The sequence below is a fragment of the Oncorhynchus mykiss genome, chromosome 28 (genome assembly GCF_057628025.1).
Source record: "Oncorhynchus mykiss isolate SJ-2025 chromosome 28, ASM5762802v1, whole genome shotgun sequence".
NCBI lineage: Eukaryota > Metazoa > Chordata > Actinopteri > Salmoniformes > Salmonidae > Oncorhynchus > Oncorhynchus mykiss.
The window spans coordinates 42,646,029-42,662,500 of NC_143049.1; the positions used below are offsets into that span (position 1 = coordinate 42,646,029).

At 30.9% G+C, this 16,472-nt stretch overlaps 1 protein-coding gene across 1 annotated transcript in view; it reads left to right on the forward strand.

The window, feature by feature from the left end:
- The window catches only part of LOC110508260 (ubiquitin carboxyl-terminal hydrolase 33), a 66,868-nt gene that overhangs the window by 18,145 nt on the left and 32,251 nt on the right, over positions 1-16,472 (forward strand). Inside the window, exons 7-8 of the mRNA XM_090226039.1 lie at positions 239-308; positions 6,984-7,158. Coding sequence (XP_090082165.1) covers positions 239-308; positions 6,984-7,158 — 245 coding nt within the window. The remainder of the gene's footprint in view (positions 1-238; positions 309-6,983; positions 7,159-16,472) is intronic.

A 16,472-nucleotide genomic window follows, 5' to 3' on the forward strand; every position in this document is an offset into this window, starting at 1 on the left:
GTGTATCTCAGGATAGATGTGTGTGTGTGGTTAGTGTGTATCTCAGGATAGATGTGTGTGTGTGGTTAGTGTGTATCTCAGGATAGATGTGTGTGTGTGGTTAGTGTGTATCTCAGGATAGATGTGTGTGTGGTTAGTGTGTATCTCAGGATAGATGTGTGTGTGGTTAGTGTGTATCTCAGGATAGATGTGTGTGTGGTTAGTGTGTATCTCAGGATAGATGTGTGTCTCTCTCCAGGTCTGACGGGACTGAAGAACATAGGAAACACCTGCTTTATGAACGCAGCCCTGCAGGCCCTCTCTAACTGGTGAGAACCTATACCAAACCCCTATCTAACCTTTCACCCTGACCCCAGCCCTGCAGGCCTTCTCTAACTGGTGAGAACCTATACCAAACCCCTATCTAACCTTTCACCCTGACCCCAGCCCTGCAGGCCCTCTCTAACTGGTGAGAACCTATACCAAACCCCTATCTAACTGGTGAGAACCTATACCAAACCCCTATCTAACCTTTCACCCTGACCCCAGCTCTGCAGGCCTTCTAACTGGTGAGAGCTGGTTGATGTCAACCACCTTCCTAACCTCTGGCCCTCCAGCCCATTAAATGGAGAGGTAGAGACACAAAAAGAAAGAGGTGGAATGGGTTCACACTCATGGAATGTTGCATAAAGCTTACTTCATTAATCAGTGTTTTACTGCATCAGGGATTGTGTACACAGACGTTTTGGCTTTACCAGCCTTCAGAGTGGAGGTACAATTTACTTGAATTCAAAACAGAATTCATAAAGAACTACAGATGAGCAGCAGGTGCTTCTAATCGGGGTTACCATAACTACAGATGAGCAGCAGGTGCTTCTAATCAGGGTTACCATAACAACAGATGAGCAGCAGGTGCTTCTAATCGGGGTTACCATAACTACAGATGAGCAGCAGGTGCTTCTAATCAGGGTTACCATAACAACAGATGATCAGCAGGTGCTTCTAATCAGGGTTACCATAACAACAGATGATCAGAAGGTGCTTCTAATCAGGGTTACCATAACAACAGATGAGCAGCAGGTGCTTCTAATCAGGGTTACCATAACAGATGAGCAGCAGGTGCTTCTAATCAGGGTTAGAAGCACCCGGACACCTGGCCTGATGAAACCCCAAAACTTGAACAGAGACCAGTTACTTCATAAATCCCAACCCAAACAGAAACCAGTTACTTCATAAATCCCAACCCAAACAGAAACCAGTTACTTCATAAATCCCAACCCAAACAGAAACCAGTTACTTCATAAATCCCAACCCAAACAGAAACCAGTTACTTCATAAATCCCAACCCAAACAGAAACCAGTTACTTCATAAATCCCAACCCAAACAGAAGGCAGTTACTTAACAAATCCCAGCAATAACAGAATAAACTGTTTTCTGTAAACTATTTAGTTACTTTCAATGATGGCCGTAATGGCATCAAATCTATTGGCTGTTATATGTTGTGTTTTTGCTGCCAAACACGAAGGCTGTTATATTTAGTGTTGTGGCTTTTTCTTTGCAACTCTGCCAAATCTCAGACTGGCCAATAAAAGATTAAGATGGACAAAATACCACAGACCTTGGACAGAGGAACTCTGCCTAGAAGGCCAGCTTCTCGGAGTCACCTCTTCACTTTTGACGTTGAGACTGGTGTTTTGCGGGTACTATTTAATGAAGCTGCCAGTTGAGGACTTGTGAGGCGTCTGTTTCTCAAACTAGACACTCTAATGTACTTGTCCTCTTGCTCAGTTGTGCACCGGGGCCTCCCACTCCTCTTTCTATTCTGGTTAGCGCCAGTTTGCTCTGTTCTGTGAAGGGAGTAGTACACAGCGATGTACGAGATCTTCAGTTTCTTGGCAATTTCTCAGAACAAGAATAGACTGACGAGTTTCAGAAGAAAGGTCTTTGTTTCTGGCCATTTTGAGCCTGTAATCGAACCCACAAATGCTGATGCTCCAGATACTCAACTAGTCTAAAGAAGGCCAGTTTTATTTCTTCTTTAATTAGCACAACAGTTTTCAGCTATGCTGACATAATTGCAAAAGGGTTTTCTAATGATCAATTAGCCTTTTAAAATGATAAACTTGGATTAGCTAACACAACGTGCCATTGGAACACAGGAGTGATGGTTGCTGATAATGGGCCTCTGTAGATATTCCATAAAAAGTCAGCCGTTTCCAGCTACAATAGTCATTTACAACATTAACAATGTCTACACTGTATTTCTGAATAATTTGATGTTATTTTAATGCACAAACATTTTTGCTTTTCTTTCAAAAACAAGGACATTTCTCAGTGTTACATTACTAGATCCCTTTCTCAGTGTTACATTACTAGATCCCTTTCTCAGTGTTACATTGCTAGATCCTTTTCTCAGTGTTACATTGCTAGATCCCCTTCTCAGTGTTACATTGCTAGATCCCCTTCTCAGTGTTACATTGCTAGATCCCTTTCTCAGTGTTACATTACTAGATCCCTTTCTCAGTGTTACATTGCTAGATCCCTTTCTCAGTGTTACATTGCTAGATCCTTTTCTCAGTGTTACATTGCTAGATCCCTTTCTCAGTGTTACATTGCTAGATCCCTTTCTCAGTGTTACATTGCTAGATCCCTTTCTCAGTGTTACATTGCTAGATCCTTTTCTCAGTGTTACATTGCTAGATCCCTTTCTCAGTGTTACATTGCTAGGTCCCTTTCTCAGTGTTACATTGCTAGATCCCTTTCTCAGTGTTACATTGCTAGATCCCTTTTCTCAGTGTTACATTGCTAGATCCCTTTCTCAGTGTTACATTGCTAGGTCCCTTTCTCAGTGTTACATTGCTAGGTCCCTTTCTCAGTGTTACATTGCTAGATCCCTTTCTCAGTGTTACATTGCTAGATCCCCTTCTCAGTGTTACATTGCTAGATCCCCTTCTCAGTGTTACATTGCTAGATCCCTTTCTCAGTGTTACATTGCTAGATCCCTTTCTCAGTGTTACATTGCTAGATCCCTTTCTCTGTGTTACATTGCTAGATCCCTTTCTCAGTGTTACATTGCTAGATCCCTTTCTCTGTGTTACATTGCTAGATCCCTTTCTCTGTGTTACATTGCTAGGTCCCTTTCTCAGTGTTACATTGCTAGATCAGGTACACATCTCATTCTCTCAGTTTAGTCCACACACGTATCTACTTGCTAGTGTGTTGTTTTACCCTGCCAGTTTATAACATGTTAGGGTCTGCGGCCTCAGAAATGAGGGCAATCCTGGAATGACCTACAGGTATCTCTCTCCTGGCTCAAAGTAGAGGAGATGGTGACTTCATCACTACTTGTATTTATGAGAGGTATTGTCATGTGGAATGCACCGAGCTGTCTGTCTAAACTACTAACACACAGCTCAGACACCCATCCATACCCCACAAGACATGCCACCAGAGGTCTGTTTAAACTACTAACACACAGCTCAGACACCCATACATACCCCACAAGACATGCCACCAGAGGTCTGTTTAAACTACTAACACACAGCTCAGACACCCATACATACCCCACAAGACATGCCACCAGAGGTCTGTTTAAACTACTAACACACAGCTCAGACACCCATACATACCCCACAAGACATGCAACCAGAGGTCTGTTTAAACTACTAACACACAGCTCAGACACCCATACATACCCCACAAGACATGCCACCAGAGGTCTGTTTAAACTACTAACACACAGCTCAGACACCCCATACATACCCCACAAGACATGCCACCAGAGGTCTGTTTAAACTACTAACACACAGCTCAGACACCCATACATACCCCACAAGACATGGCACCAGAGGTCTGTCTAAACTACTAACACACAGCTCAGACACCCATCCATACCCCACAAGACATGCCACCAGAGGTCTGTTTAAACTACTAACACACAGCTCAGACACCCATACATACCCCACAAGACATGCAACCAGAGGTCTGTTTAAACTACTAACACACAGCTCAGACACCCATACATACCCCACAAGACATGCCACCAGAGGTCTGTTTAAACTACTAACACACAGCTCAGACACCCATACATACCCCACAAGACATGGCACCAGAGGTCTCTTCACAGTCCCCAAGTCCAGAACAGACTATGGGAGGTGCACAGTACTACATAGAGTCATGACCACATGGAACTCTATTCCACAGTACTACATAGAGCCATGACTACATGGAACTCTATTCCACAGTACTACATAGAGCCATGGCCACATGGAACTCTATTCCACAGTACTACATAGAGCCATGACTACATGGAACTCTATTCCACAGTACTACATAGAGCCATGACTACATGGAACTCTATTCCACAGTACTACATAGAGCCATGACTACATGGAACTCTATTCCACAGTACTACATAGAGCCATGACTACATGGAACTCTATTCCACAGTACTACATAGAGCCATGACTACATGGAACTCTATTCCACAGTACTACATGGAGCCATGACTACATGGAACTCTATTCCACAGTACTACATAGAGCCATGACTACATGGAACTCTATTCCACAGTACTACATAGAGCCATGACTACATGGAACTCTATTCCACAGTACTACATAGCGCCATGACTACATGGAACTCTATTCCACAGTACTACATAGAGCCATGACTACATGGAACTCTATTCCACAGTACTACATAGAGCCATGACTACATGGAACTCTATTCCACAGTACTACATAGAGCCATGACTACATGGAACTCTATTCCACAGTACTACATAGAGCCATGACTACATGGAACTCTATTCCACAGTACTACATAGAGCCATGACTACATGGAACTCTATTCCACAGTACTACATAGAGCCATGACTACATGGAACTCTATTCCACAGTACTACATAGAGACATGACTACATGGAACTCTATTCCACAGTACTACATAGAGCCATGACTACATGGAACTCTATTCCACATCAGGTAACTGATGCAGCAGGAGAATCAGATTAAAAAACAGATAAAAACACACCTTATGGAACAGCGGGGGACTGTGAACACACACACACACACACGATAACATATGCACATATGTATGTTGTGTTGTAGTTCTTCTGACTTAGCAGGAACTAATGGGGATCCATAATAAACCCCAGGAAGAGTAGCTGCTGCCTTGGCAGGAACTAATGGGGATCCATAATAAACCCCAGGAAGAGTAGCTGCTGCCTTGGCAGGAACTAATGGGGATCCATAATAAACCCCAGGAAGAGTAGCTGCTGCCTTCGCAGGAACTAATGGGGATCCATAATAAACCCCAGGAAGAGTAGCTGCTGCCTTGACAGGAACTAATGGGGATCCATAATAAACCCCAGGAAGAGTAGCTGATGCCTGGGCAGGAACTAATGGGGATCCATAATAAACCCCAGGAAGAGTAGCTGCTGCCTTGGCAGGAACTAATGAGGATCCATAATAAACCCCAGGAAGAGTAGCTGATGCCTGGGCAGGAACTAATGGGGATCCATAATAAACCCCAGGAAGAGTAGCTGCTGCCTTGGCAGGAACTAATGGGGATCCATAATAAACCCCAGGAAGAGTAGCTGCTGCCTTGACAGGAACTAATGGGGATCCATAATAAACCCCAGGAAGAGTAGCTGATGCCTGGGCAGGAACTAATGGGGATCCATAATAAACCCCAGGAAGAGTAGCTGCTGCCTTGGCAGGAACTAATGAGGATCCATAATAAACCCCAGGAAGAGTAGCTGATGCCTGGGCAGGAACTAATGGGGATCCATAATAAACCCCAGGAAGAGTAGCTGCTGCCTTGGCAGGAACTAATGGGGATCCATAATAAACCCCAGGAAGAGTAGCTGCTGCCTTGACAGGAACTAATGGGGATCCATAATAAACCCCAGGAAGAGTAGCTGATGCCTGGGCAGGAACTAATGGGGATCCATAATAAACCCCAGGAAGAGTAGCTGCTGCCTTGGCAGGAACTAATGAGGATCCATAATAAACCCCAGGAAGAGTAGCTGATGCCTGGGCAGGAACTAATGGGGATCCATAATAAACCCCAGGAAGAGTAGCTGCTGCCTTGGCAGGAACTAATGGGGATCCATAATAAACCCCAGGAAGAGTAGCTGCTGCCTTGACAGGAACTAATGGGGATCCATAATAAACCCCAGGAAGAGTAGCTGCTGCCTTGGCAGGAACTAATGGGGATCCATAATAAACCCCAGGAAGAGTAGCTGCTTCCTTGGCAGGAACTAATTGGCATACTTAATAAATATAAATACAAAATAGTTTCTCACATTGCTTGAACGGTTGTTGTCAGGGCACCATTGGAAATGATACCCTGGTCTCAGTGGGTTCTCCTGGTTAAATCAAGGTTCATAAGAAAAGCAAATGTATGCTATTCTTCTTCTGTGGTGTTTCATACAGTCCTAACCTTTTCTTCTGTGGTGTTTCACACAGTCCTAACCTTTTCCTCTGTGGTGTTTCACACAGTCCTAACCTTTTCTTCTGTGGTGTTTCACACAGTCCTAACCGCTTCTTCTGTGGTGTTTCACACAGTCCTAACCTTTTCTCCTGTGGTGTTTCACACAGTCCTAACCTCTTCTTCCTGTTGTGTTTCATACAGTCCTAACCTCTTCTTCTGTGGTGTTTCACACAGTCCTAACCTTTTCTTCTGTGGTGTTTCACACAGTCCTAACCTTTTCTTCTGTGGTGTTTCACACAGTCCTAACCTTTTCTTCTGTGGTGTTTCACACAGTCCTAACCGCTTCTTCTGTGGTGTTTCACACAGTCCTAACCTTTTCTCCTGTGGTGTTTCACACAGTCCTAACCTCTTCTTCCTGTTGTGTTTCATACAGTCCTAACCTCTTCTTCTGTGGTGTTTCACACAGTCCTAACCTTTTCGTCTGTGGTGTTTCACACAGTCCTAACCTTTTCTTCTGTGGTGTTTCACACAGTCCTAACCTTTTCTCCTGTGGTGTTTCACACAGTCCTAACCTTTTCTTCTGTGGTGTTTCACACAGTCCTAACCTTTTCTTCTGTGGCGTTTCACACAGTCCTAACCTCTTCTTCCTGTGGTGTTCCAGACCATCCTATGTCGTCCCTACCAGTCTGTTCCAGGGGATCAAGGCTGTTAACCCCATGTTCAGAGGATACTCACAACAGGTAGGTTGTCTTCTCATTGTGATAATATCATTTATAATACGGTAAAACAGGTGTTTGTATGAAAGATACTATTCTGTTATTCTTCTCTAGGGCTGTTACTGAACCAGTAAAGGTCATTCCCAGGCAGACAGATGGGCTCCTCTTGTTCTTCTTCTCTAGGGCTGTTACTGAACCAGTAAAGGTCATTCCCAGGCAGACAGATGGGCTCCTCTTGTTCTTCTTCTCTAGGGCTGTTACTGAACCAGTAAAGGTCATTCCCAGGCAGACAGATGGGCTCCTCTTGTTCTTCTTCTCTAGGGCTGTTACTGAACCAGTAAAGGTCATTCCCAGGCAGACAGATGGGCTCCTCTTGTTCTTCTTCTCTAGGGCCGTTACTGAACCAGTAAAGGTCATGTCTCTGTCTTTCCTCAGCCCACCATCCGTTTCTCTTAAGGTTGACACCATTCTGTGGTCGATACAGTGTCAGTTCACTGTTTGTTCTGCAGTTTTAGTCAGGGAATATTCATTTGTCACGCTGGTCTGCAAGGCAGGCTGTTATAACTATCATTATAACTATACCATTAAATATACCATTCTAACTATACCATTCTAACTATACCATTCTAACTATATAACTATATCATTATAACTATATAACTATATAACTATACCATTATACCATTATAACTATACCATTCTAACTATACCATTCTAACTATATAACTATATCATTATAACTATATAACTATACCATTATACCATTATAACTATACCATTCTAACTATATAACTATACCATTCTAACTATATAACTATATAACTATATCATTATATAGTTATAATATGATATAGTTAATGATATGATATAGTTAATGATATAATGATATAGTTAATGATATAGACAATGATATGATATAGTTAATGATATGATATAGTTAATGATATGATATAGTTAATGATATGATATAGTTAATGATATGTTATAGTTAATGATATGATATAGTTAATGATATAGTTAATGATATAGTTAATGATATGATATAGTTAATGATATAGTTAATGATATGATATAGTTAATGATATGATATAGTTAATGATATAATATAGTTAATGATATGATATAGTTAATGATATGATATAGTTAATGATATAGTTAATGATATGATATAGTTAATGATATGTTATAGTTAATGATATAATATAGTTAATGATATGATATAGTTAATGATATAATATAGTTAATGATATGATATAGTTAATGATATGTTATAGTTAATGATATGATATAGTTAATGATATAGTTAATGATATGATATAGTTAATGATATAATGATAGTTAATGATATGTTATAGTTAATGATATGATATAGTTAATGATATAGTTAATGATATGATATAGTTAATGATATAATATAGTTAATGATATGATATAGTTAATGATATGTTATAGTTAATGATATGATATAGTTAATGATATAGTTAATGATATGATATAGTTAATGATATGTTATAGTTAATGATATGATATAGTTAATGATATGATATAGTTAATGATATGATATAGTTAATGATATAGTTAATGATATGATATAGTTAATGATATGATATAGTTAATGATATGATATAGTTAATGATATGTTATAGTTAATGATCTGATATAGTTAATGATATGATATAGTTAATGATATAATATAGTTAATGATATGATATAGTTAATGATATAATATAGTTAATGATATGATATAGTTAATGATATAATATAGTTAATGATATGATATAGTTAATGATATAATGATATAGTTAATGATATAATATAGTTAATGATATGATATAGTTAATGATATAATATAGTTAATGATATGATATAGTTAATGATATAATGATATAGTTAATGATATAATATAGTTAATGATATAGTTAATGATATGATATAGTTAATGATATGATATAGTTAATGATATAATGATATAGTTAATGATATAATGATAGTTAATGATATAATGATATAGTTAATGATATGATATAGTTAATGATATAGTTAATGATATGATATAGTTAATGATATGATATAGTTAATGATATGTTATAGTTAATGATATGATATAGTTAATGATATGATATAGTTAATGATATGATATAGTTAATGATATGATATAGTTAATGATATAGTTAATGATATAATGATATAATGATATAGTTAATGATATGATATAGTTAATGATATGATATAGTTAATGATATGATATAGTTAATGATATAATGATAGTTAATGATATAATGATAGTTAATGATATAATGATATAGTTAATGATATGATATAGTTAATGATATAGTTAATGATATGATATAGTTAATGATATGATATAGTTAATGATATGATATAGTTAATGATATGTTATAGTTAATGATATGATATAGTTAATGATATGATATAGTTAATGATATGATATAGTTAATGATATGATATAGTTAATGATATAGTTAATGATATAATGATATAATGATATAGTTAATGATATGATATAGTTAATGATATGATATAGTTAATGATATGATATAGTTAATGATATAATATAGTTAATGATATGATATAGTTAATGATATAATGATAGTTAATGATATGATATAGTTAATGATATGATATAGTTAATGATATAATGATAGTTAATGATATGATATAGTTAATGATATGATATAGTTAATGATATGATATAGTTAATGATATGATATAGTTAATGATATAATGATATAGTTAATGATATAATGATATAGTTAATGATATAATGATATAGTTAATGATATAATGATAGTTAATGATATAGTTAATGATATGATATAGTTAATGATAGTTAATGATATGATGATATAGTTAATGATATAGTTAATGATATGATATAGTTAATGATATAGTTAATGATATAATGATATAGTTAATGATATGATATAATGATATAGTTATAATAATAATGGTTAATGGTTATATCATTATCTATATCATTAACTATATCATTATATCATTATATCATTAACTATATCATATCATTAACTATATCATTATATCATTATATCATTAACTATATCATTAACTATATCATATCATTAACTATATCATTATATCATTAACTATATCATTAACTATATCATATCATTAACTATATCATTAACTATATCATATCATTAACTATATCATTAACTATATCATTATCATTAACTATATCATTATATCATTATATCATTAACTATATCATATCATTAACTATATCATTATATCATTAACTATATCATTATATCATTAACTATATCATATCATTAACTATATCATTATATCATTAACTATATCATATCATTAACTATCATTAACTATATCATTATATCATTAACTATATAATTATATCATTAACTATCATTATAACTATCATTATCATTGTAACTATATCATTGTATTATTATAACTATATCATCATATCATTAACTATCATTAACTATATCATTATATCATTAACTATATCATTATATCATTAACTATATCACTATATCATTAACTATCATTATAACTATCATTATCATTGTAACTATATCATTATATCATTATCATTAACTATATATCATTAACTATATCATATCATTAACTATATCATATCATTAACTATATCATATCATTAACTATATTGTTATATCATTAACTATATCGTTATATCATTAACTATATCATTATATCATTAACTATATCATTATATCATTAACTATATCATTATATCATTAACTATCATTATCATTGTAACTATATCATTATATCATTAACTATCATTATCATTGTAACTATATCATTGTATTATTATAACTATATCATTATAACATAACTATATTATTATAACTATACCATTACAACTATCATTATAACTATATCATTAACTATATCATTATAACTATACCATTACAACTATCATTATAACTATATCATTAACTATATCATTATAACTATACCATTACAACTATCATTATAACTATATCATTAACTATATCATTATAACTATACCATTACAACTATCATTATAACTATATCATTAACTATATCATTATAACTATACCATTACAACTATCATTATAACTATATCATTAACTATATCATTATAACTATACCATTACAACTATCATTATAACTATATCATTAACTATATCATTATAACTATACCATTACAACTATCATTATAACTATATCATTAACTATATCATTATAACTATACCATTACAACTATCATTATAACTATATCATTAACTATATCATTATAACTATACCATTACAACTATCATTATAACTATATCATTATAACTATACCATTATATTATTATAACTCATTATAACTATATAATTAACTATCATTAACTATATAACTATACCATTATAACTATATCATTAACTATATCATTATAACTATACCATTATAACTATATCATTATAACTATATCATTATAACTATATCATTATAACTATACCATTATAACTATACCATTATAACTATACCATTATAACTATATCATTATAACTATATCATTATAACTATACCATTATAACTATACCATTATAACTATATAACTATACCATTATAACTATATCATTATAACTATATCATTATAACTATACCATTATAACTATACCATTATAACTATACCATTATAACTATATAACTATACCATTATAACTATACCATTATAACTATATAACTATATCATTATAACTATATAACTATACCATTATACCATTATAACTATACCATTATAACTATATCATTAACTATATCATTATAACTATATCATTATAACTATATCATTATAACTATACCATTATAACTATACCATTATAACTATATCATTATAACTATATCATTATAACTATACCATTATAACTATACCATTATAACTATATAACTATACCATTATAACTATATAACTATACCATTATAACTATATCATTATAACTATACCATTATAACTATACCATTATAACTATATAACTATACCATTATAACTATATCATTATAACTATATCATTATAACTATATCATTATAACTATATCATTATAACTATACCATTATAACTATATAACTATACCATTATAACTATACCATTATAACTATATAACTATACCATTATAACTATACCATTATAACTATATAACTATACCATTATAACTATACCATTATAACTATATAACTATACCATTATAACTATACCATTATAACTATATAACTATACCATTATAACTATATAACTATACCATTATAACTATATAACTATACCATTATAACTATATAACTATACCATTATAACTATACCATTATAACTATACCATTATAACTATATAACTATACCATTATAACTATATAACTATACCATTATAACTATATAACTATATAACTATACCATTATAACTATATAACTATACCATTATAACTATATAACTATATCATTATAACTATATAACTATACCATTATAACTATATAACTATACCATTATAACTATATAACTATACCATTATAACTATACCATTATAACTATATAACTATACCATTATAACTATATAACTATACCATTATAACTATATAACTATACCATTATAACTATATAACTATACCATTATAACTATATAACTATACCATTATAACTATATAACTATATAACTATACCATTATAACTATACCATTATAACTATATAACTATACCATTATAACTATATAACTATACCATTATAACTATATAACTATACCATTATAACTATACCATTATAACTATATAACTATACCATTATAACTATATAACTATACCATTATACCTATATAACTATACCATTATAACTATATAACTATACCATTATAACTATATAACTATACCATTATATTATTATAACTCATTATAACTATATAATTAACTATCATTAACTATATAACTATACCATTATAACTATATCATTAACTATATCATTATAACTATATAACTATACCATTATAACTATATCATTATAACTATATCATTATAACTATACCATTATAACTATACCATTATAACTATATAACTATACCATTATAACTATACCATTATAACTATATAACTATACCATTATAACTATATAACTATACCATTATAACTATATCATTAACTATATCATTATAACTATATAACTATACCATTATAACTATATAACTATATAACTATACCATTATAACTATACCATTATAACTATACCATTATAACTATATAACTATATAACTATACCATTATAACTATACCATTATAACTATATAACTATTCCATTATAACTATACCATTATATTATTATAACTCATTATAACTATATAATTAACTATCATTAACTATATAACTATACCATTATAACTATATCATTAACTATATCATTATAACTATACCATTATAACTATACCATTATAACTATATCATTATAACTATATCATTATAACTATACCATTATAACTATACCATTATAACTATATAACTATACCATTATAACTATATCATTATAACTATATCATTATAACTATACCATTATAACTATACCATTATAACTATACCATTATAACTATATCATTATAACTATACCATTATAACTATACCATTATAACTATATAACTATACCATTATAACTATATCATTATAACTATATCATTATAACTATACCATTATAACTATACCATTATAACTATATAACTATACCATTATAACTATACCATTATAACTATATAACTATATCATTATAACTATATAACTATACCATTATACCATTATAACTATACCATTATAACTATATCATTAACTATATCATTATAACTATATCATTATAACTATATCATTATAACTATACCATTATAACTATATCATTATAACTATATCATTATAACTATACCATTATAACTATACCATTATAACTATATAACTATACCATTATAACTATATAACTATACCATTATAACTATATCATTATAACTATACCATTATAACTATACCATTATAACTATATAACTATACCATTATAACTATATCATTATAACTATATCATTATAACTATATCATTATAACTATATCATTATAACTATACCATTATAACTATATAACTATACCATTATAACTATACCATTATAACTATATAACTATACCATTATAACTATACCATTATAACTATATAACTATACCATTATAACTATACCATTATAACTATATAACTATACCATTATAACTATACCATTATAACTATATAACTATACCATTATAACTATATAACTATACCATTATAACTATATAACTATACCATTATAACTATATAACTATACCATTATAACTATACCATTATAACTATACCATTATAACTATATAACTATACCATTATAACTATATAACTATATAACTATACCATTATAACTATATAACTATACCATTATAACTATATAACTATATCATTATAACTATATAACTATACCATTATAACTATATAACTATACCATTATAACTATACCATTATAACTATATAACTATACCATTATAACTATATAACTATACCATTATAACTATATAACTATACCATTATAACTATATAACTATACCATTATAACTATATAACTATACCATTATAACTATATAACTATATAACTATACCATTATAACTATATAACTATACCATTATAACTATACCATTATAACTATATAACTATACCATTATAACTATATAACTATACCATTATAACTATACCATTATAACTATATAACTATACCATTATAACTATACCATTATAACTATATAACTATACCATTATAACTATATAACTATACCATTATACCTATATAACTATACCATTATAACTATATAACTATACCATTATAACTATATAACTATACCATTATATTATTATAACTCATTATAACTATATAATTAACTATCATTAACTATATAACTATACCATTATAACTATATCATTAACTATATCATTATAACTATATAACTATACCATTATAACTATATCATTATAACTATATCATTATAACTATACCATTATAACTATACCATTATAACTATATAACTATACCATTATAACTATACCATTATAACTATATAACTATACCATTATAACTATATAACTATACCATTATAACTATATCATTAACTATATCATTATAACTATATAACTATACCATTATAACTATATAACTATATAACTATACCATTATAACTATACCATTATAACTATACCATTATAACTATATAACTATATAACTATACCATTATAACTATACCATTATAACTATATAACTATACCATTATAACTATATAACTATACCATTATAACTATATAACTATACCATTATAACTATATAACTATACCATTATAACTATATAACTATACCATTATAACTATACCATTATAACTATACCATTATAACTATATAACTATACCATTATAACTATATAACTATACCATTATAACTATATAACTATACCATTATAACTATATAACTATACCATTATAACTATATAACTATACCATTATAACTATATAACTATACCATTATAACTATACCATTATAACTATACCATTATAACTATACCATTATAACTATACCATTATAACTATATAACTATACCATTCTAACTATATAACTATATAACTATACCATTATAACTATATAACTATATAACTATACCATTATAACTATACCATTATAACTATATAACTATACCATTATAACTATATAACTATATCATTATGACTATATAACTATCACTCTACCTATATAACTATCACTCTGCCTATATAACTATATCATTATCATTATAAATTTCCTCTAAACCTCCATAATATCTGCACTGATGCTCAGATGCTCATTTGGGCAGGAGACTGCAGCAAGCTGAATCCACTGTTATGTTCATGGGACCATTCCTGGACAATCCCAGCTTTGTGGCATCGGGCATTTTACTGTTGAAAAAAATATATATACTTTCAGATGGATACACTGCTACCATGAAGGGATGCACCTGATTGGCTACGATGTTCAGATATCCTGTGGCATTCAAACGTAGCTCCACTTTTATCAAGGGGCCCAGTGTGTACCATGAAAACACACCCCACACCATCCCACCACCAGCCTGTACTGTTGACATTATGGATGCTCGTGGTTTTCTCCCTACCTTAGTCCTCCCATCCGCGTGAAACAGCAGGAACCAGGATTTTATTAGACCAGGCAATGTATTTCCATTTCTCGAGAGTCCAGTGTTTTCCTTCTCAAGCCCACTGCAACCACATGATCTTGTTATTTGCTGAGAGAAGTCGGT